Source organism: Pyxicephalus adspersus, chromosome 2 (genome assembly GCF_032062135.1).
Source record: "Pyxicephalus adspersus chromosome 2, UCB_Pads_2.0, whole genome shotgun sequence".
Classification (NCBI taxonomy): domain Eukaryota; kingdom Metazoa; phylum Chordata; class Amphibia; order Anura; family Pyxicephalidae; genus Pyxicephalus; species Pyxicephalus adspersus.
Window position 1 is genome coordinate 80,520,968 of NC_092859.1, and position 21,334 is coordinate 80,542,301.

Here is a 21,334-nt window from a genome sequence, read left to right on the forward strand (position 1 = left end):
ACACAATTCAGTTTTCCTCTCCGGACATTCAACGGATTGTGTTCATGTTTGATTAGCAGGTTACATTGCATTGCCCTGAATTTATATGAACAAGATTTTCCTCTTTCCTTAAAGCAGAACTATAGTTCCGCCAAAAAAAAAATCCACTTAGGATTTTTATTGCAGAATGGAATATTGAGAGGTTATATTGCTTTAAGATGGAACATTTAGAAAATTTCCACTTTTATCTGTTATAAAAAAAACAGCTGCGATGTGTATCATTATGTCATGCAGAGTATGCTTGACATTTGACTTGTAGTATGTCATAACATTTCTGGGGGCTGGTTACCATATTTCATAAAATGTTTTGACCAGTTTGGAGAGTTACAGTGGCTGCAGATTGAAATAGAAAGATATTTGTTTAGCAACATAAAATAACAATATGGGTTGCATAGCAATTGCAAATGTTAGAATTTATCTGTAATTGTTAATATTAGCCCTGTATAGAACTCAAGGAACCCTTTTGGCTTTGACACAAAATGAGACCTTTATTGTAGTGAATTGAATATTTTGATTGCTAGGGAATAAATGATTTCTTCCTTAAACTTCTAAAAATGTTATTTGAACAATGTACCTTTATGCGCTAAATACAATTAAAAGAACAAAGCATTACAGAAGAAGAGATATATTGAAAATGTACTAGGACCTGATGATATGACTATCGTGGAGTTTTAAAGATACCTATTAGAAACCAAAATGTGCAGAGGTAAAAATTCTGACAATTATCTTAGTGGGATAATTGCATTAATATGATGTTTGTTTTGCAACTGCATGTTACAAAAACAGACTGTCTTTTTTGAGCTCTGGATATCTTCCATTAAATTCTGTTGGTATTGTTATCTGGATGCATTTCCTCTAATGTTCCTAAAATAACTGTCCACAGGGAAAGCCAGTTGGAACACCAGATGCTTCTGCATATTTCCGTGTGCTATCAGATCATGGAGTAGCAGCCATGTTTACTGCACCGACTGCAGTTAGAGCCATACGTCAGCAAGATCCAGAGGCATCTTTGGGGAAGAAGTACTCTTTACCAAAGTAGGTTTTATTTTTATAGAAATTACTGCATAAGTGAAATAAATAGTCTTGGTGAAATTCAGTATAGCCAATAAACACATGTATTGACCACGCATAAGAAAATCAGTGCTGTTTTTCTTTAGGCCTGTTCAACCTGATGATGTATACAGAGAGCTAGAAGGGCCCATAGACACCAAAATAGATTTTCAAGAAGACCTCTAAATGATTCTATGATATTTGGATTTCATTTTTGAATCGGCTAATACTGAGTACAGAGAGTACAGAGAGAGTACAGAGAGTCTCTGGATGATGGGCTGGTGGAAAATATTCCATTTTTCAACTAGTTCTTGAGTTACAGCTACAATACTAAAGTAAGCTGTCTACAATGCCTGTGAGGTTGCGTGGATACTTTGCGAAAAAAGGCAGTAACTACTGAGCACATTGAGCCCAATTTATTATAGCTTATGGGGACTGGAGAAGATAGACTATCATGGGAGAACATGGGTGACCCAGCAAACCTGGAATGGAGTTCCTGAAAATTGTTTACTATTTAGGTCGTAAATGTTTTCAATCCTGGGCCAGATCCACAGGTTCTCTCATGACAGTCTATCTATCAGTGTTGGAGAGCTTTAATAAATCAGGCTTATTGTAAAATATATGACAGAATATCTAATATCTAAGAAAATTAGTTAACACACTTACCGTTATTTAGTAAAGTAAAATAAACAACTACATAAAAAATTGGAAGCAAATTCTTTTTTTGCATATTACATTATACATCAACATATTTAACTATGTTACTAATTTATTAGAATTTATCACTGAAAAGACATTTTAATTTCTGCCTTGCACTGTAAAAATAGTTTCCTAATATTTTTATGTTGCATTAGCTTGTCTTCTGAGATATTTAGTAGTTACTTGTGAATGTTAATGTGATATTGGATTAAGCACTTTCTGCATATTTTTAGAGTTGGCATGAACATTTGCCCTTTAGGAGCAAGTCAAGTCTTGCTGTAAGGAAAATATAACTAAATAAAGCATCATATCATTTGAGGTTTGCATAATTACAGTTGTAGAGGAATCTTCATCACTAATCAGCTAGGGCACAAGATTCCTGTAAGCATCCTCACAGCAGGCTTTTATAATTTTACTGCTGGAAAGGGTTTAGCAATTCATGCTTACAGTATTATGTTTCACAATATTTGAGTCATCATACCAAGACATTTTGTGAAACATAGCATACAACCTTGACTGTGACCTTTACAAAACTGTGTTTAAACTACACTATATATACACTTTTCTGAAGGCGATTACAACCTTCCTAATGTATTTGGTGCCAAAAAAGTACCAGTTTAACCAGTTTTCCTCCAATGGTATGTTCATAGCCATTGTAACTATTGTGACTGCAGATGTTTACTAAACAGACAAAAAAATATTATTTTAAAAATACAGCTACAAAAAAAGTTACAAATGCCACAGTTAATATACACAAAAGTTTATCTAATTCTACTTTAATAAAACGTTGTGAACAGGAATTGGAAGTAATGCCTGTCAAACACACCATCACAGTATTCCTTTGTGAATGTCTATGTATGCTTAAAGGGTACCTAAACTAAGAAATTTTATTTTACATAAAAGGGTAGACAACCCTTTTATTTAAGGTAAAAATGTTGTTCGTTAGTGCTTTTTAATTTAAGTGCCTAGGTGATCAAGAATGAATGGGAGCGCAGAGCCTCCTATGCCACACATCCCAGGAGGCTCTTGGCTGCTCAGGCATGCGCAGAAGGAGCCCTTTAATCAAAAGGCATGCGCAGTATGATTGGCAAGTTTTTTCCCAGTCTATGTCACCCGATCTTCCGCCTGCGCAGTGCGAGATCGGATGACGTAGGAAGAAAAATGCGGAAGAAGAGAAGAGGTCGACATCTTGGCGCTCCCTCTGCGCCAGGCCAAACATCAATACTGGGATGACGTAGGACCCGATAGAAGGAACCTCCTGACGTATAGACTGCTGTGCGGGATTGAAAGTAACACTGCTTCTGTGCCGTCACTCTTGTAGTTCTAAAGTGCCAGAGGGTGGCAGCTAACTGTCCCTCTGTGTTATTTTCCTGTCTGAACTTATTGTAGACATTCTCTCCTTTTTATTTTGGGTAGACTAGGTCAAGTATGTATTGCTGTCCGTGACCCAGCTCATCTTTCCGCCTGCTACTTTTCTTTAGAACAAATTATGGGCTACATTTTGTGATGAGCTACATGTCTCTTTTATTCATTAGGTTTTTTTAGTGAGTAGATAAAACAAGGCCCAGTCATTTGTAGGTTTTGAAGCAAATGTTTCTGATTTTAGACAAATACTTATGCTATGCCACTTTTTACTTTGAATAGGTTCCGCACATTGTTTGTTGCTGGAGAGCGCTGTGACGTGGAAACATTGGAGTGGGCCAAATCAATCTTCAAAGTACCAGTGCTGGATCATTGGTGGCAAACAGGTAGGCAAGTGGTACTGATATTTAGGTAATAAAGGTGTGCAAAAACTTCCACTTAGTAAAACATACAGTATGTGCATGGGAACAATTGCACTGGGACTGGGTCCCCACTTTTTGTCTTTCCTTGCTGAAATTTTGGTGATTCTGTTAAAAGCCAACCTAAAGTGTAAGTCAGGGGAAAAAACTGTACAACCTTCTACTATTATTTGTAGCTGTCAACCTTGTGTTCTCTGTCTTGACAGCATGAGATGTTCTAAAGCTATAGATGGCTTCTGTAATCCAGGTACTGGTTTTCTGCATGTGTTCGTGTAAAAACATATATTATTGCAGAATTATAATGCCAAACTCTTGGGAATGAACATAAAGAGTAGTGTTTGGCTTCTGCTGCCATGCCCTGCTATGTATACATGTTGTTTAACTTTACCAGCCTCCCTTGTGTAGACCCAAGGAGGCTGTGCTAGGGAAATGATTCCTTCTTTAGAAATCACAATTTCTAGCAGACTCAAAGGCACGTTGCAAGTGAAATAATTTATGGAAATATAAAAGACTGAAAAAAGCATCAAAATACCTAATTTTTTTTGTACTTTGCAAATTTTTAGGTTGGTGACAATGCCTCTTTAAATCATGCTTGTGTTGACACCTTTATGTTTTGCTGGAGCAGGAGGTCACACTTTTTAAACATAGTGCCAGTTCACTGATATTCAGACATAATGGCTTTTAACCAGTGGGACAAGAAAGTTTCCAGCATTAACTGGGCAAAACTATTCCCCAAGAGCAATGGTCAGTAGAAAAAAAATATGACCTGGCATCTATGGTTGGGAGGAGGAGGAGGAGGAATGCCAAGCCAGTCTTGGTGTAGCTCAGGGAAATACCAACAGATATTTGGTATGAATTGGAGAATAATTGCCCCAATGTTGGGGGAGTTGTAGGAATAGTGCCTTGTTATTGGCTTCAGTAAAAGAAATGGTGCCTTGCCTATGTTGTGTTTGGAAGGATCTGCGATCCATGATTTGTGTAGCAGGAATCACTGTGCGTTATATTATAGAAAGGAATGGGGCAAATAAAGGCAAGCAAAGGGTCACAGATCTGTTTTGATCCTTTCTGTAAATCAGTTTAGGGCTCATGAGTTTTCTCCAAAATCTTCCTGGTGGCTTAGTTCCGAATTGTTTGGTTTAACTCCTGTAAAAATAGAATACAGTTATCAAAGGTAGCATCAGCATTTTATTTTCAGATCAAACCAATTACCTTGGATTTGGTTTAATTAACTCAGTTCAGGATCATCAGCTTAATGTACATCTTCATTCACATCTTTACCTGTGTATTGGAAAATACTTTTAACTTTTTTGCTTGTTTATAAAGTTCTTGCTGGAAACATGACAAACCTCTATAAGTAAGTTTACGGTGTGCAAAGAGTAATTACCTCCATGAAATCAATGCCTACAGTCCTTTAGTTATCTAGTCCTGCCACATTTGTGACAATTCTGCGTGTGAGTTGGCACACTAGGACAGAAAATGTATTCCTGGCAGGATCAGTGAAAATAAAGGGTTATTAAGCTTAAAAAAGCCAACTAATGCGACCAATACACCAGGGGCCTGAAGCTTATGTATATGTTCCTACATTTTTAAAATGCTTCAGAGAGGTAAATGACTTTTAGTCCTTCATCCCTTGTGATTCTTATAAAACTATTTATTAATGGCTGATAACAGGTACAGACTGGTCTCATGTGACATTTCTAGTGTTTACTAGCAGGCCTTTATTTGTGAAGTTGATATAAGTTTCTATACTCACTCCACCTTCACTTGCCCTCTGTTAACACAACTGAACAAAAGCTATTGAATTATCACAGCAGTCTATGAAAATCCTGCAGTTAGGACACTAACATTATCATGCAGTTGGAAATGATCCCACTGCATACATTTCAGGGCTTCATAAATGTAGGTCAGAGGGTTTAGTTAGAGTTTCCTACTAAAGCATAAGTACACAGCTGGACAATAATTTTTTACTTTATTTTTTTTTTTACACATTTCTTAGCAACGTCCTTTTTTTTTTATACACTTACAAGTTTGTAAGTGTAAAATGGATTTTTAAACACTGGTAAAGGATATGTTAAGTTAGTCAGAGGCTACTCATAGACTTTGGGCTACTGCACATGCAGAAACAATTTGTTTGCAGATAATCTCCAGAGCATGATATAAACTTGCAAGCTTGGCATGTTTAGGTAAAACGAATAATTAAGCAACAAATGGGACCATCGCTGCAGATGCTGCTAATCTTGGGTACGGTCAACATTCACTTGTAAGGATACCATCCCTGAATCTGTTCATGCAGTTTTTATATTTACTTTGCTCACCATAAAATCTGTCTTACAGAAACTGGATCTCCTATCACATCAACTTGTATAGGACTTGGGAATTCTTTGACACCTCCTGCAGGACAAGCAGGGAAGCCTGTTCCGGGATATAATGGTGAGTGAAATACATGCTATGAAATAAAAGAGAAAAAAATAATTGAAATAAACCTATGTGAAGTGTATTTTCTCTGCCACATTTCATCTTAAGTATAACGTGTACTATTTGTATAACTAAACAGTCAGTTGACTGCTTTCATAGGGCTTTTTTGCAGTTTCTACTTGCAAGAGAGCTGGAGAGGGAAACAGATGTTACAACTTACTATATCATTTACACAATGTACATTTTATGTTCACATTTATCTAAACTTTATTAGTGCAAAGGTAGTGCCATGTTTGAGTGAATAAATCATCACTGGCCTCCCTCAAGCCCTTTTACTGTGGACGAAGTCCTATCTTTTCTCTCATCATCTCCATCTACTACCTGTCCGCTTGATTCAATTCCCTCTGATCTACTCCGTGCCCGTTACTCCACCCTGGCCCATGCCCTAACCAAACTATTCAACCTCTCCCTTTCAACTGGTAAATGGCCGTCAGCTTTCAAACATGCCATAGTTCTCCCTATCCTAAAGAAACCCTCACTGGACCCCTCCCTACCCTCTAACTACCGTCCTATCTCCCTTCCCCCATAAGTCTCCAAACTTCTTGAACGCCTTGTCTACAAAAGGTCCTCTCCTCCGGTATCACTGTCTGTTTTAGTCTGTCATTTGCAACCCCTATTTAATGTACAGCGCTGCGTAATATGTTGGCGCTATATAAATCCTGTTTAATAATAATAATCATATTAATAATAGAAGTATACAGACAGCAAAGCCAGATCTCTTGACTTACATACTTGTTCCACGTCAATAGCTCACCAATTGGAGGAATAGATCATGAGGATGATGCCCAAACAGCAACTATGGCATCTTTTATTATTTCTTGATGCTAAAAAAAGTGCTACAGTAGGCAGATTATAAAACAAAAACTTCAGGTAGATATTTATTTACAGCCCAATTGTAGGTTCTGCGAAAACTATATTTATGTCAGATAAATGTGAAAAAAAATAGTGCAGGTACAATGCTCAGCAAATGAAAATCTTGCTGATTGCATAATGGTAATGAAGCAAATGGCAAGTCAAACCACTGTACAGAGATCATAGCTCTCACATACCGTGCTACAGTCTTTCTTCAATCCATAGACATTTTGTGCTGGGTCCGGGGAAGCAATTAAGAAAAAAAAGAATATTTTATGGGTGGTCCAATCTTTTTAATATCCAAGATACTGAATGTTTAAAATTTTACTAATTTAGCCTATTCTAGTCCAATGTATAGACTGGTTGTAAGGCCCTGGTCCAGCACCAGTACTCACCAGACACCAGTCCCCCAATCCAGCGCCCCACTCTTCACCTATAGCAAGCAGTCTCTCAGCCTCTGGAGGCTAGTTGCTCCATCCCAGCACACGGTTGCCCCCAGGACGTATGGTGTCTGGCGAAGGGACTGATGGGGGACCAGGGGCCCACAGATAATGCAGTACCAGGATTCCAGCAAGTACAAGTGAAGAATACAGAGCCAGGTCATTCACAGGTAATCAGTCCACCAGACGAGGCAAGACAAAAGCAGACTGGGGTCACAGGCAAAAGGTCAGTTCAGGCAGTACACTTACACATACACTTGCAGGGTCAGAAACAGGCAAGGCCAGCAACAGTAAATCTTACTAAATCGCACACCAGCATCAAGTCACTTCAACTTAACGCTACAACAGGCACTGGGGATGCTGATAAAGTACATCTAAGGATACACGGCTAAAGGGAAGCAGGGGCTGCTGCTAATTCTTAGTTGTCCTGTTTGCTGCAAGTGAGACCACTTGACAGAATAAACATGGTTTGCCACTGTGATGGCACACAGCATGGGATCATCAGCCAGATAAGCATCTACTAACACTTTATTAAGGGGCAAGAGCCAATCAGGTGTCCTCCAATTATATGTGCAGACAAGGAATTTGCTGCTTAAGGGAGAAAGATTACCTCATTTGCTTGTTGCTGCTCTTTTACCCTCCAGTCACAGACTGGGAGCCAAAATGCAACTTAAATTTATTGCTTAGCTGCAGCAGAAAACTATTAGATATTAAAAATATCACATATCAAATATGATATGTGCATTCCATTTACAGGTAGGCCAGCTTTAAATACTTAGCTCAATTGTCTAAGTCCTACCTGATGTCATATTTGGGTAAAATTGCATCCATTTTTCATAAAAATGGCTTTTTCTATGGGCTATAAATCATGAACTTTGTAAAAGATGAATATTATCTAAGATATGTTTTTAATAAGATTTATCTTTTGTTTTTGTTTTCAACTTTTAATTTTCATAAAGGTTTTCTTTCATAATATTAAATGTTTTGCCAATATTTGATTTCAGTTCAAATGCTAAGGATCTGAAAAGTAAAATGTACCCCTGTGCCTTTTTTGTTCATAAGACTCCATGCTATATTAGGAGAGCACTGAGATATGCCGGAGTCTTTTATCCTAAAACACCTCTGTCTCTTTTATACAGTATTTCTTTGTGGGAAAGCTTTAGAAAGTGTTGAGTTGATACAGAAGGTGCTGTTCACAGCTTTGAAGATGTTTTATATGCAGAACATCTATTATCTGATCTGAGATAAGCCCAAAGCTGTGAATCACACATGGTGAGCGTGAACGTGAACTGTAAAATCAGGTCTTCTGAAATGTAATTTTATTTTTAAGCTCTTCAACTGTCAAATCCTTCCTAGTGTTGTAAGCATAATGGCACAGCTCATTTGATCAGAACCCTCTGCCTACTATTCTACATTGGTGATATCAATGCCATGCACCTGTCCAAAAACCATTTCCAATTTTTTCTTTTTTTTTTTTAAATATAACTTTCCTCCATCATATTTTCTACCTATTCTATCATTCTGCTACTGTACTAACTACTCATTTCTGTCATAGCTTAATCATGTAGTCTACTAACTGTGAGAACAGACATTCAATCACACACCTCTGCGGTTCCATTTACACTAAGCCTGGCCTAACAGTAAAGTGCTGTAAAGAATGTCACAATTTGAGAGGTATTTTATGCAACAATAAGAACTACACAAAACGCATTCTAAAGCTTTGCTTGACTGGCTAGAATAATTACAGTATATAATGCCTAATATTTTACAACATAGGTACAATGTGGGTGCAGTGACCCATTGTTATTGATGAAAATTGTTAAGCTTGACCTGGACAGCTTGAGTGACCGGAGCTCAGAAAAAAGTTTCCACAATACTAAACAAGTGAAATACTAAATACAGTGGGTATGTATGAGGCAGACAGAGGAGAACCAGCTGGGGTTCAATAAGTAAACATTGAATGCACTGTTGCCTGGACAAAAAAACTACTAAAAATCATCATAAGCTTACTCAAAATGGCCAATCATAATATTAGACAACAAAGTTTACTAATAAAGAGGTATTCTTATCCACTCAAGTTAGCACTCTAGCTCCGTTTCAGCAGCCTCAGCAACTCTACCATTTTACAACATCCTAGACTTTAGACATTTAACATTAATGCCCCATTGTTAAGGTGATGGCTTTCACTACACACTCTGTCATCATGGAAGTATACAACAGTAGCAGAGAGCTTTTTATTGTCTAGGGCAATCTCTTTTCACAAGTCTGTGGAATCAGAACTGAGGATCTCTGGTTTAATCTTGAAGGTTGCAATAGAAAATGCCCACTTCTAAAATCGGAAACACTGGGAAATTCTCTAGGAAAATGCAGGGCTGCTGAAAAAGCAGTTTCCGTGAACATGTAGCATATTTTTTTGTATATCCAGTCATCTCTAAGGTTACGTACACATATGCAAGTATTATCGTTGGAAACGAACGATTAAAGTTCGATCGTCCGACAAAACAAAACAAGTTCAGAACGACTGACCAACGACGATGATGAATAAGTAATGTCGCTGGAAACAAACGACCATCCTGGTGGATCTAATTGGGCGACGATCGTTCACTATCTATCGTGTGCACAGTCGTTCAGTGATTGTTGATTGTTCTGCGGTACACTTCTCTGGTACACATTCCCAAACAATCATATCTAGTGTGGGTACATTATTGGTGGATCATATTTGAATGATCCTATCGTTACATCATGTACAGAATCTTGCACTATATGATCGTTCACAAAAATCAAGAATAATCGTTGATCTGTCGTTAATCTCTCATTTTCCAACAATAATTATTGCACGTGTGTACAACTATGTGTCCCAAGTAAATTTACAACCACAGCCAAGCAGTTTGACTTTTTAACCAAACCGACTATTTTAAAATACAATTATTTTAATTATGGGGATTTTTCAGGTGCCTTACTTGAGTAACTACAGAAATTATTTAAAAAAATGCTTGTATCACTTGTTATGTTGACTTGAAATTTAGTTGACGCAATGTGAAGTTTGCATTTTGGTAAGAAAGTAAATGCAGGACACATTTCTGAGGGTTGGGTGGGTTTGTGTATATGAAAGATTGAATACTAATTGTATCAATTGTTATTGTGTACGTGTTTGTTTTATTGTCTTGTCTACTCTCCTACCTTAAAGTAAATATATCGAGAATGCGACACAGAAGATACTTATGTTCTTTTGAAGACGCCTACAGGTGAAACGCGTCAAGGACAAAACAGTTTCAACAATATGAAATAATGATGTAAACCTTGTACACATTAAGATTTGTGTGTTCCAAATATGACTGTTTTTAACAAGTCAACAAAATAAATACTAGCCTTTTTTAAAAAAATAATTTCTGTATTGACTCTAGTAAGGCACCTGAAAAGTCTCCATAATTAAAATATTTAGATTCTATACTGTGAACAAGGGATGTGGTGTCATGACAAATAATCTCCCCCTTAAGTGATTGATTGGAATACAAACCGACCACTTACCAAACCATCCTAGGTCCATGGTATCCATGTTTTCCTCTTTGCATTATGGTGTTTTATCTTCCATATAAGACTGGTGGCTGCCAACACAGAACATGCCCATTCAGGCCTTTCAAGTAATGTGTGCAGCTTTTTTTTCTTGTTTTACTCATGCAACTTGACCCTATTTATTTCCCCTGTCAGCAGTCTCTATAACATTTTACACCTTTTATAAAATTATTTGTGATAATAAATCAGTATCTCCAAAATTTTTCTCTCAAATACAAACTAAACCAAACTAAAAAAAGAAAACAACATGGCAAATGCAATATTTCTAACACCAGTGAACACATTCCTAAGTATACAACTATAAAAAGAGTAACTAAAAGCCAAAGTAGGTGAAGAAGTAGTGTACTTAGCCCATTTACTTCCATTGCGGCCATTTATACTACAGGTAGTCCCCGAGTTAAGGACTTTACACATATGGACGACACCTAGATACGAACAGGGCTTCCCTGCTCGCTCGTGTGCAGAAACGGAGGCTTGATGGGGGGAGGGGTCAGTTTGCATGCCTTGCATTGGAAATCTTTTGCTAAGCACAGCTGAGGTTGTGGGTGATCTTATGAGCTGAGCTGATCTGTAACATCTTTAATGACCAAGACAAACTCTGCAGCTGTTTGTTTTTTCATATCAAAGCACAGCTTGCTCCAGAAGTTAATTAAATTTAGGCTCCATAAAGTGTTTTTTTTTTTGCTTTGTGATTTACTCACAGTGAGGACTTTATACAGTAACTGACACCACACTGCCTAATAACATGTTGAGACAAACATCTGTCCTAATTGCATTTATTAAAATATTATACCTGTTCCGACTTTTATACATATTCAACTTATGAACAAACCTCCAGTCCCTATCTCGTATGTAACCCGGGGACTACCTGTACTTTAAAAACCTGGAAAAATGTTTACTTTAAAAACCTGGCAAATATGTTTTTTGAAAATAAAAAGTTTCAAGCCTGATCTTCTCTTTATAAATTGACTTGCAAAAGTCTCCATAATTAATATGAAAAGTCCTAGTAAACAAACTGGTGGTGTTAATGGCAGCTGATTATCAATTTTCTATTTAGGTCACTTACAAGGTGACATTATTTAAGTTTTGAATCGGAACGCTTTTCCTATAAGTCGTGGCTTGAAGGCTAAGGACTCTTCATGTACTGTATAAGTGCTGTAAGCAATCACCCAGTGCTTTCATTAAGATGGAGCAGGTGTTATATATTCCCATGTCTTGAATTACAAGGTTTTCCTTTTATGTGGCTGCTTGTGGTTAGGCAATGAGTAGAGATGTTCCGTTGGTTGGGGCAGCAGTTTAATTAACCTTTTGCTTTGACCTGCAAGGCCTAAACACAGGTTGTCTTGAATCGTGTTATTAAAAAACAATCACTTTTTTGCAAATTATTCCTACCAAAAGAAATAATCTAATTAAAAATTCTCTGAACTTGTGTGTGTTGGGGAAAAGAATAGGTATAAACTACAAAACAAGCCTGGGTCTCAAGGTACAATCATTCCTTTAGTGCGATGGATTATCTCACAAGGAAAGAAACAAGGGTAGATCTTTCAGAACAGGAAAATTAATATGACTTGTCAAAATATTGTAATCAATATTACTTTCAACCTATTTTCATGTTACTTCTTTATGTTTCAGGGCCCTCTAGTGGTATGTTTGTACATTTTTGTTAATGTTCACTTCGCCTGTTAATCAAACCGAAATTGTATGCAGAGAGAAAGTAAGGATGTCTTTTCTGATCTCTCAATATTAAATTCCTAGTTGTCTAACCACTTGTTTATGTGACATGGAAAATGTATACAGATCATTTGTGCTAACTTTTCTGACAGCATGCTTGTTCCAGCTCAGTGTCTATTGAAACCAATGGACACAGGCGACTAGTATTTTACTCAAGTTTCCATTCTGTGTTCTGTGACAACTTTATTCATACGTTTTTGTCCTGAAAGTTAGATGTTTCTGCACTTGAGTCCCAGGTTAAAATTTTGACCAATTCCCAATCCTCACAAGGTTTGTACTTTTTTCCTGAGTTTCTTATAGGCAATCCATAGTTTCTTCCTACATTCCAAAAAAACATACTAATGGGTATTATTTTCTTCCAGATGAACACATTGTAGTTTTCTGACTCTTTGTAAGCCATACCTTACTAAATATTCTGCTGTATACTAGAAATGTATGCAGGCCTATGCTTTCCAAGGACTGGAGTTTGACATCCTGGAAGGCAACAGGTCTAGAAAAGGTGAATTATACAAAGGTTTGTTTTATCTATGAGCCTTACCAATGGTAAGGTCATTGCTGCAGACTCAAAGAGCCCAGTCCAGTAGGGCCAGTGTTGCCCCATTCTACCACTAGCACCAGAAAATGATATCTGTAGCAAATATGCATTTCAGTTTGTAATTATCAAAAGCAATGCCTAAATCTATCACATCAAGGTTTCAGCACTGATCATTTTAACGACTGGATTGTTAACAGAAATTGGAGAGTTTACAGCCTAAAGAATTATGTGTGTTGGATACTTTTTTAAAAGGCAATTTCTGAAATATTCATCTTCTTTGTATTTACAGTTAAAATATTGGATAGCCAGATGCAAGAGGTCAAGCCAAACACACTGGGAAATATTGTTGTAAAGTAAGTGGTATACATGTAGACTTGGCTCTTTTTGTAATCAATGTGTTTGTAAACCTTCCATGATTCTAAACTGAAACAAGTACTAGGGAAATGTTTCCTTTCATTTTATAAACTGTTAACCATTAACTGTTACCTTGAAGACCTGCAATACCAGTTTACTGGACACACTCCAGTAACCCTGACCTTTCTTCTTTGCTAAACTTTAACCAGAAAAAAAGTTATGTCTGTTCCATGGACCATGCCCCACTAGAAGATTTTCCTGTTTTACAGGGAAAAGGAAAATCCCCTTTTCTTCTTTTGCAAATGTTATTGTTGTTATTACAAAGCTGTTATGACTGTTTCCCGCCAGTTACCTTATTTAAAGTTGAACTTTACATGATTTTGTCTGATCAGTCTCTTGTGATCTGTGGAGTCTGTGAGAGGTGATAAATATTTGCTCATGTTACACATCACTGGACATACTCTTGAAATCTAATGCTTGGTCCACTTAAGCTAGATATGAGCATATACCTGTATTATGCCAGTCCAGATACCATTTCGTATTTTGCACTTATTTGTTAGAGAAAAGAAACATCTTTTGGAAACCCTTTTCATTTTACATTTTTCACACTTGAACAACATTTACTTGTCTTGAAAGAATTTCCGCTAAACACCTGTGAGACTGGGGAGCCAAAGGAAAATGAGTTGGCTTCCCACAGACTGGTACAACTGTAAATTTTGGCAGTACACTCTATTGATCAGCGTTAGGAAGTCTCCAACATCTTTTGCTTAATAATTATGCAGATATTACAAACAAGTGAAATGCAAAACAGATTGACAGAAAAAGGTCATACTAATGGGAATTTGAAGTCTAAAACAATGAATAATTGTTCTGAAAACCAGAGAATTAAGAAATTAAGACAAATAACAGGAGGCTCTCCCGCTTCCCAACTTGGTCCTCCCCTGTGGAAAACAGCAGATGTTTGTGTCTGTCTTTCTATAATCTGGAATGCCATATCAATAAACATCATTGAAAGAAAGCTGTACAAACCACACATTTAGCTCAAGCTGATCACAAACAATGGTCTTGGGCAACAAATGTGCCTGCAAACTGCTTTACCCCTGGGATTTTGCAGGCACGGGATATGAACATTCTGTTACTGAAATGCTATTCTGTAATCACACAGTACTAGAAGCCCTTTACCCATAATATGATTTTAAACAATTGCAAAAGTAAGTAATGTCATAGCAAATCTATCTATTGTAAGTCACTGTGGGGGGTAGTAAAGGCTTTGTAACAGTTGTTTGTTTTTTTTTTGTCTGTGCTTGTTTGGCTTGCATTTAAATGACATTGATGGCATTGATAAAAACAATTGTTCCTTCTGCAGGTGCTTTGGCACTCATTGCCAGTCCTCCTACAGAGCCAACAAAGTTTGGCAGACCAGCAAGTACCAACAGAAATTCATTAGAATTAGGTTTTTTGACAGGGTTAACTATTGAGAACTAGAGGAAGTTTTGGAAAATTGTATCATTTACTGTTGTTTTATGGCAGAATTATCGAAGCATAACTGCTTTAAAGACACTTTTTGTTAATATAACCATTTTACTCTGCCTTTCATTCCTATGTTGTTTGAGGATTGTCAATGCAAGCCCATGGCAGCAGCATTGCTTTCTTTACATAAAACCTGTTTGCCGCGATTTAACAGTATGATGCAGAGGGCAGCATATCCTCAATGCATAACTTAGGACATCAACATACATTCAACATTTCAGGTTAATTTTATGTTGTCAATGTCAATAATGTGGAGTTTACTTTAACTTCCTGACCCCAAACATTGGCTTTTTCTTCTCCCAATGAAAACCAGCAATGAATCTAATTTTACTAATACATTCTTCCCTTAGCACCTCTAGTGACTGTTTGTCTAAATATAGCATACGGGATACGGGGAGTATAACACTACAAGCCTTACATGCCACAGCCATGACCACTTTAGTTCCCATATCCACTTTTGGTAAGGCCTCCATGTGTCCAGCATTTTTTAAGATGTCCATCCTAATTATTTCCAGTTGTTTGCAATGTTGCCAAAAACCATAGTCCTTTCTAATCCACAACGCACTTGAAAAAATAGAATTATAAAAAAAAAAAAAAAGTAGAAGCTGTGGTAACTTTGTGAACTTGGATATTCTCTGTAAAAAAAAAAAAAAAAAAAAAAGAAAAACCTCTTTATAAAAAAAGTAGAAGCTGTGGTAACTTTGTGAACTTGGATATTCTCTGTAAAAAAAAAAAAAAAAAAAAAAGGCTGGCAAATTATGGAAAACAATATGCAAACCTAGCAGAATCCCTGATGCCTTCCTCATTTTTGCACGTTTCCTCTTTTAAACGTTTATCTGTGTAGACTGTTTGAATGTAAACCCAAAAGAGCTTGCACTTTACGGGGTCTGAAATTGGAATCTGATTGCAAGTATTTGGTTGTCTGGTTTTGATTTTAGATTACCTTTGCCTCCTGGGGCTTTTTCCACACTTTGGGAAAATGAAGAAACGTTCAAAAATCTCTACTTCAAAAAGTTTCCGGTGAGTTTAACTTCATGGCTATATTATAGATATTATAGATTCATGAAATAATAATTTTTTGTTTTTTACATTACAATATCCCTTGAAATGAACTTGGTAATTTGTTCTGTAGGGCAAAGCAATAAATTCACTTTGATGCTGGCCTCTAGCAGCACATACCTTTGCTTTATCACTGATCAGCTTTGCTGCCAAGAGCAAAACCTGTGACTTGAACAATCCTAGTCCTCCCATGCAACCGTAAAGGTGACTAAGCTTCTAACATGCACAGCTCAAATTGCCAAATTTACAGTTCTGTGAGCTGTACTAGCTTCCTTAGTGTTTCTATTTTTATGTATGCTGGCCTATTTAGATTATTACTACTACAGATTACTTGGCGACCAGTCAAGTCTGCTTTAGTTTAGTCTGCTTTAGTTAAGCAACACAGCTAGGTGACCACTCTTTCTCAGCATGTTCCTTGTCAAAATATGTGAATACAGAACAAGTAATTGGCCCCAGGAACAGCCGCTTCCTTTCCGTATGAGTGCTACTGTGCTAGGGATTACCATCAAGTCAAATAGGCGTATTTGTACTAGTTTCTTTTAAAATAAATTTAGCAGTTTTAAATGCATATTTGCATTCATTTTTTTAATTGCTGTCTAGAGATCAGACATCAAGCCATTAAAAGTTAGGGACTTCAAAACCTGTGTTTACTGGATTGAAACTCAATAATTACATGGAGAAACATTTATAAAAGTAAACGATAAAAAAATAAAAAAAAAAGTCAATTAAACGAATTTCACAATAAAATATGCAATTAAAAAGCAAAAAAGGATAAATGATATAGGAATTTATAAAAAAAAAAAGGTAGTTAATTAGCTAAAATATATTTTATTTTATACATATATGCAATTGGAAGCTCATAAAGATTTCTGTGATCTACCTGTTATATGTATGCTTCATTCTTCTTGAATGTAAATGGCTAAATAATGTCTTTCTTAATCTGTTTTGATAGGGGTATTATGACACAATGGATGCAGGATTTATGGATGAAGAAGGCTATGTATTTGTCATGTCCCGTGTTGATGATGTCATCAATGTGGCAGGTCATAGACTTTCTGCAGGAGCAATAGAGGAGGTAAGTTAAAATGAGCATAACATGTACCTGTTAAATTGGTGGTATTTATGCAGGGTTTTGTTAACATTTTTGCAGTACCTTATCTTGTTTTAAATGTTGGTGTTAAAGTGAGACAGCGACTAACTGAAGCTGTCCATTTCACTTTTCTGGTTTTACAGGGATAAAATAATGCCACTCATGTTCTTTTACTTGTTATCTAATAGAATATTGATTAGTATATTCATGCCTTGGCTCACAAAACTCAAGGATCTGTGTACCTGTGTATAGCACAGTGATTTGAATCCCTAAGCTCCCAGTAGAGAAAGTCCATGTGGTCTTTTGCTATATTATAGATCACATTATGCTATTAATGGGCAGCATAGTTTTGTTCATTAAAGGGGACAAAATTTTTTTGTTTAGTTTTTGGTAATTCATGCAAATGCAAGTGTGAATTTTCCCTATCAGTCCAGATTACTTTTTTTTTCTTTAATTATAATAGGCTGTATTATTGCACAAGGCTGTGGCAGACTGTGCTGTAGTAGGCTTGGAGGATCCTTTAAAAGGACATGTTCCACTAGCACTTTGTGTGCTTCAAAATGGTAAGTACTCTTTTGTTCTGACTACACCTTGTGTATTGTGCATTTCTTTCTACAGTTTCATTGGGCCTGATTTATGAAAGCTCTTTAAGGTTGAAGAGGATACACTTTTATCAGGGAAGCTGGGTGATCCACCAAACCTGAAGTGGATTTCCTAAAAGTAACTTGCTGTTTGTTAGCAAATGATTTCAATCCTGGACTGGATCCATTCCAGTTTATTTGGATCACCCAGCTTCACTGATAAAAGTGCATTATCTCCAGCCTTGGAGAGCTTTCATAATTCAGGCCCACACACATCCACTGCATAGTGCATGCAGAACCAAATCTTTATCAAATCTTTGCATACTTAGTTAGCATTTATGATTACCAAACATCAACTGCTGTATTCCTTTCTTTTTTACCTGGTCTTAATTGGAAATCCTTTGATGAGCAGGTTATAAGTATAATTAAATTCTACATTTTGTTGCTCTATGTGGTATTGTGAAATCTGCTCTTTTTACCCTTTCAGGAGTGGACACTGCCAAAGAACAACTAGAAAAGGAAATAGTATCATTAGTCCGAGAGCTTATTGGGCCAGTGGCAGCTTTCCGGAAAGTAATCATTGTAAAGCAGCTACCTAAAACTCGCTCCGGCAAGATCCCTCGCTCCACATTGTCTGCACTTGTAAATAGAAAGCCATACACGGTAATTTTTTAAAAAAAAATTGTATATTTAAAGTATGTGATTGTTAAGCAAAATATTTATGTACTTTATAGTCTGTTGATAAATGTTTTTGTATGTAAAGCATGTTGAGAAATAGTTTAAAAGTGCAGTAACATAGCACATTTGAAACCGTTCTAATAATCGGATTGTGCACTTCTATATCCCACTGGGATAAAATCGGCCATGCTGATCAATCTGTAATGACTAAAGCAAGCCTTTCCGTCCCAAACTATTTCTAAGTAGTTTTACCAAAAGTAGTTGTAGATTTTAATATAACACATTTTTAGGTTTGGCTGATAATTTTAATGATATGTATCTGAAATTTACGATTTTGGCTAGACATAATATTTCTAATCCAATGCTTCAAAGTTTAACATAGTTTCTACATCAAATCAGCTAAATAACTGGCAATTGGTGATATTTCCCAGTAAAAAATATTATTATAGACTAATTGTGTGAATATAATTAATTTTAGGAAGAGAAAAATGAAAGTATTTGTATAACCTTTTGTTTGCTTTTTACCACACAGTATGCTTTGTGACAGATGTTTGCTAGGAAATGCCAACAAAATCCATAACAAAAACATCTTCAACATAAAAGTCAAAGAAACAGATATGCAGTTAAAAAAAAAAGGGTTTAAGATCTTCAGTCTGATCTTTAGTTTTGTTTTTTTCTTTTTTTTATAGATGAATAAATCGAACAAGACATTACATCTAATGTTGCTTCTTTGATTTTTGTTTCTTTCTAGGTTGGTTCAACTATTGAAGATCCCAATGTGTTTCAAGCTTTAGAAGAGGTTGTAAAAACAAAATTATGAAAAGTTGCAAGTTTTACTGTGTTTTTTTTTAATAAACAGAAAAAGTTCTTTTCTGTCTAAATATTGCGTTTTTCCACAAGCGCTAATGAAAAGACAAATCAGATTGAGGTAACAGGTACAATATTTTTATGTGGTCATATTTTAAACTCCCTTTTAAAGCTACCTCTTTTTTTGATTGTCCTTTTTAAGGATCTCTTATTTTAAAATAAAACTCTTTTTTATACATAAACTTTTGAATGATGCCGTTGTTAGTCATTACAACTAGATTTTAATACAGTACATATATGTAAGTGTGTCTGATGTCTTCAGACCAGGGTTCTAGGAAAGGGTCTAACTGCGCATGCGTGATCTTGGCAATTTTTGTTTTCTTTTGATAAAAAGGGCCCTTTCTGTGCATGGTCAAAATTAGGGCATACTCAGAAGGAGCAACCAAGAGCCTCATGGAATGCATGATATAGGTATCCCGGGAGGCTCTGTGCTCCCATTAAGTCTTGATTGCCACAGTGGTGCACCCCTTTTTTTTTTTTTTTTTAAACTCTGTGCTGTGGTGCTCCAAATATATACTTACTCACAAAACTTTAGGGCTGAATTTAGACTGGCGGTGAGGTTGTGGTGTGGTTACTCCTTTCTCATACCCTGGAACCCTGCCTAGGGGGAGACGCTTAGTACCGCTTACCTTAGTGCCGCCTGGAGTCAAATCTGCAGACGCTGCGGTGCAAGGGACCGGTGGGGTGCCTGTTACACATAGCTGGACACTTACTTTCCTCATTTCTCTGGGAGGGATGGTGGACATGTGGGAGCCAGCCGGAAATGCTTTGTCCCCCAAAAAAAAATTTTTTATATCCATTACATCACGCTACCCTGTCACATATAGCTATCACCCTAATCTCTATGGACCTCAATTTCTCTGTAAGAAAAGGGAAATGTAACTGCAAGTGGGGGACTCTTGTGGCTAACTCTCCCTAACATTTCACCTTCACGGCACCATCACAAGATACAAAACTATACCTGCCATACCCTGTCACACAAAGCTAGCCACTCACCTTCTGTGAACCCCAATTTCTCAGGAACAGGGGAATGTGGGGACCTGTAGATGTAGTAGTAAGAACATGTACCCCTTGGCTATCTGTCACATGAATTGCATTTCTCTGGAAGAATTTATTGCAGAGATTTTGGGGTACAAAGAAGGTTAGCAAGTACTAGCAACAGGGGCACTATAACTGCAAATACTGTATCCCTTTCCTACAATTGAACAAGAAAATATTAAATGTGCCCTAATCCTTTTCTGTGTTACCAACAGCCAGTTTTATTAAATAAAAAAAAAAATACATTAAACATTTTCCATTCAATAAGAGTATTCAGCTAGAAGCTTAAAAGGAAAAAATGTTATTGCCTAGCAACACAATGCACGAAAAGCATTTAACAAAAGAACACATCTAAAGAAAATATCACAAGTCTAAATATAGTGAAGTCTGTCAAGGTAGTACAAAATATTTTCTAAAAAGAAAAAAAATTGTTCCCCAGGTAGAAATTGACAAGAGGCTTAAAAGTAAAGAAAATAATGTACATGAATCATAGAAAAAATAGGTTCAGTTTGTTGTTGCGGCAATTAAAGGTGATGTAGATTACTGGTTCTTCCAGGTCCACGTGTTTCACAGGCAGTGATTTATTCTACACCAGTGAACTTTTCAGTGAATGTCAGAATAACTGCTTTATAAACGCCTATGGACTAATTGAAATAAAGCAAATAAAAGTATTTCAGTGAACTGTTCTTGACTTTTTGGAAAAATCGATCTTCCAACCATGAAACCCAAAACAGTTGGTAGCATTACTTTTGTGGCTAAACTGCTTTTTCAATATAAAAACATCCAGTATGAGTATTTTAGGTGACTGCACACAGGTGTACAATCTTTTTTCCACTAATCAAAATGAAAACTTTGCTCTAGAAAAAGTGAAAAGCCAGAACAGTTTCCCTAGTCACTGTCTATGAAGCAGGAGTATCTGTAATGTTTAAGGTTATATTCACTTAGATCTAGTACAGCCTTTA

General features: G+C 36.5%; 1 protein-coding gene across 1 annotated transcript in view; it reads left to right on the forward strand.

Annotated features, from left to right (window-relative positions):
* ACSS3 (acyl-CoA synthetase short chain family member 3) overlaps positions 1-19,516 on the forward strand; it is a 52,160-nt gene extending 32,644 nt beyond the window's left edge. The window contains exons 9-17 of the mRNA XM_072401210.1: positions 923-1,074; positions 3,433-3,536; positions 5,904-5,999; positions 13,465-13,528; positions 15,998-16,079; positions 17,071-17,193; positions 17,672-17,771; positions 18,277-18,452; positions 19,219-19,516. Coding sequence (XP_072257311.1) covers positions 923-1,074; positions 3,433-3,536; positions 5,904-5,999; positions 13,465-13,528; positions 15,998-16,079; positions 17,071-17,193; positions 17,672-17,771; positions 18,277-18,452; positions 19,219-19,287 — 966 coding nt within the window. The 3' untranslated portion in view covers positions 19,288-19,516. The remainder of the gene's footprint in view (positions 1-922; positions 1,075-3,432; positions 3,537-5,903; positions 6,000-13,464; positions 13,529-15,997; positions 16,080-17,070; positions 17,194-17,671; positions 17,772-18,276; positions 18,453-19,218) is intronic.
* Positions 19,517-21,334: the final 1,818 nt, after the last annotated feature.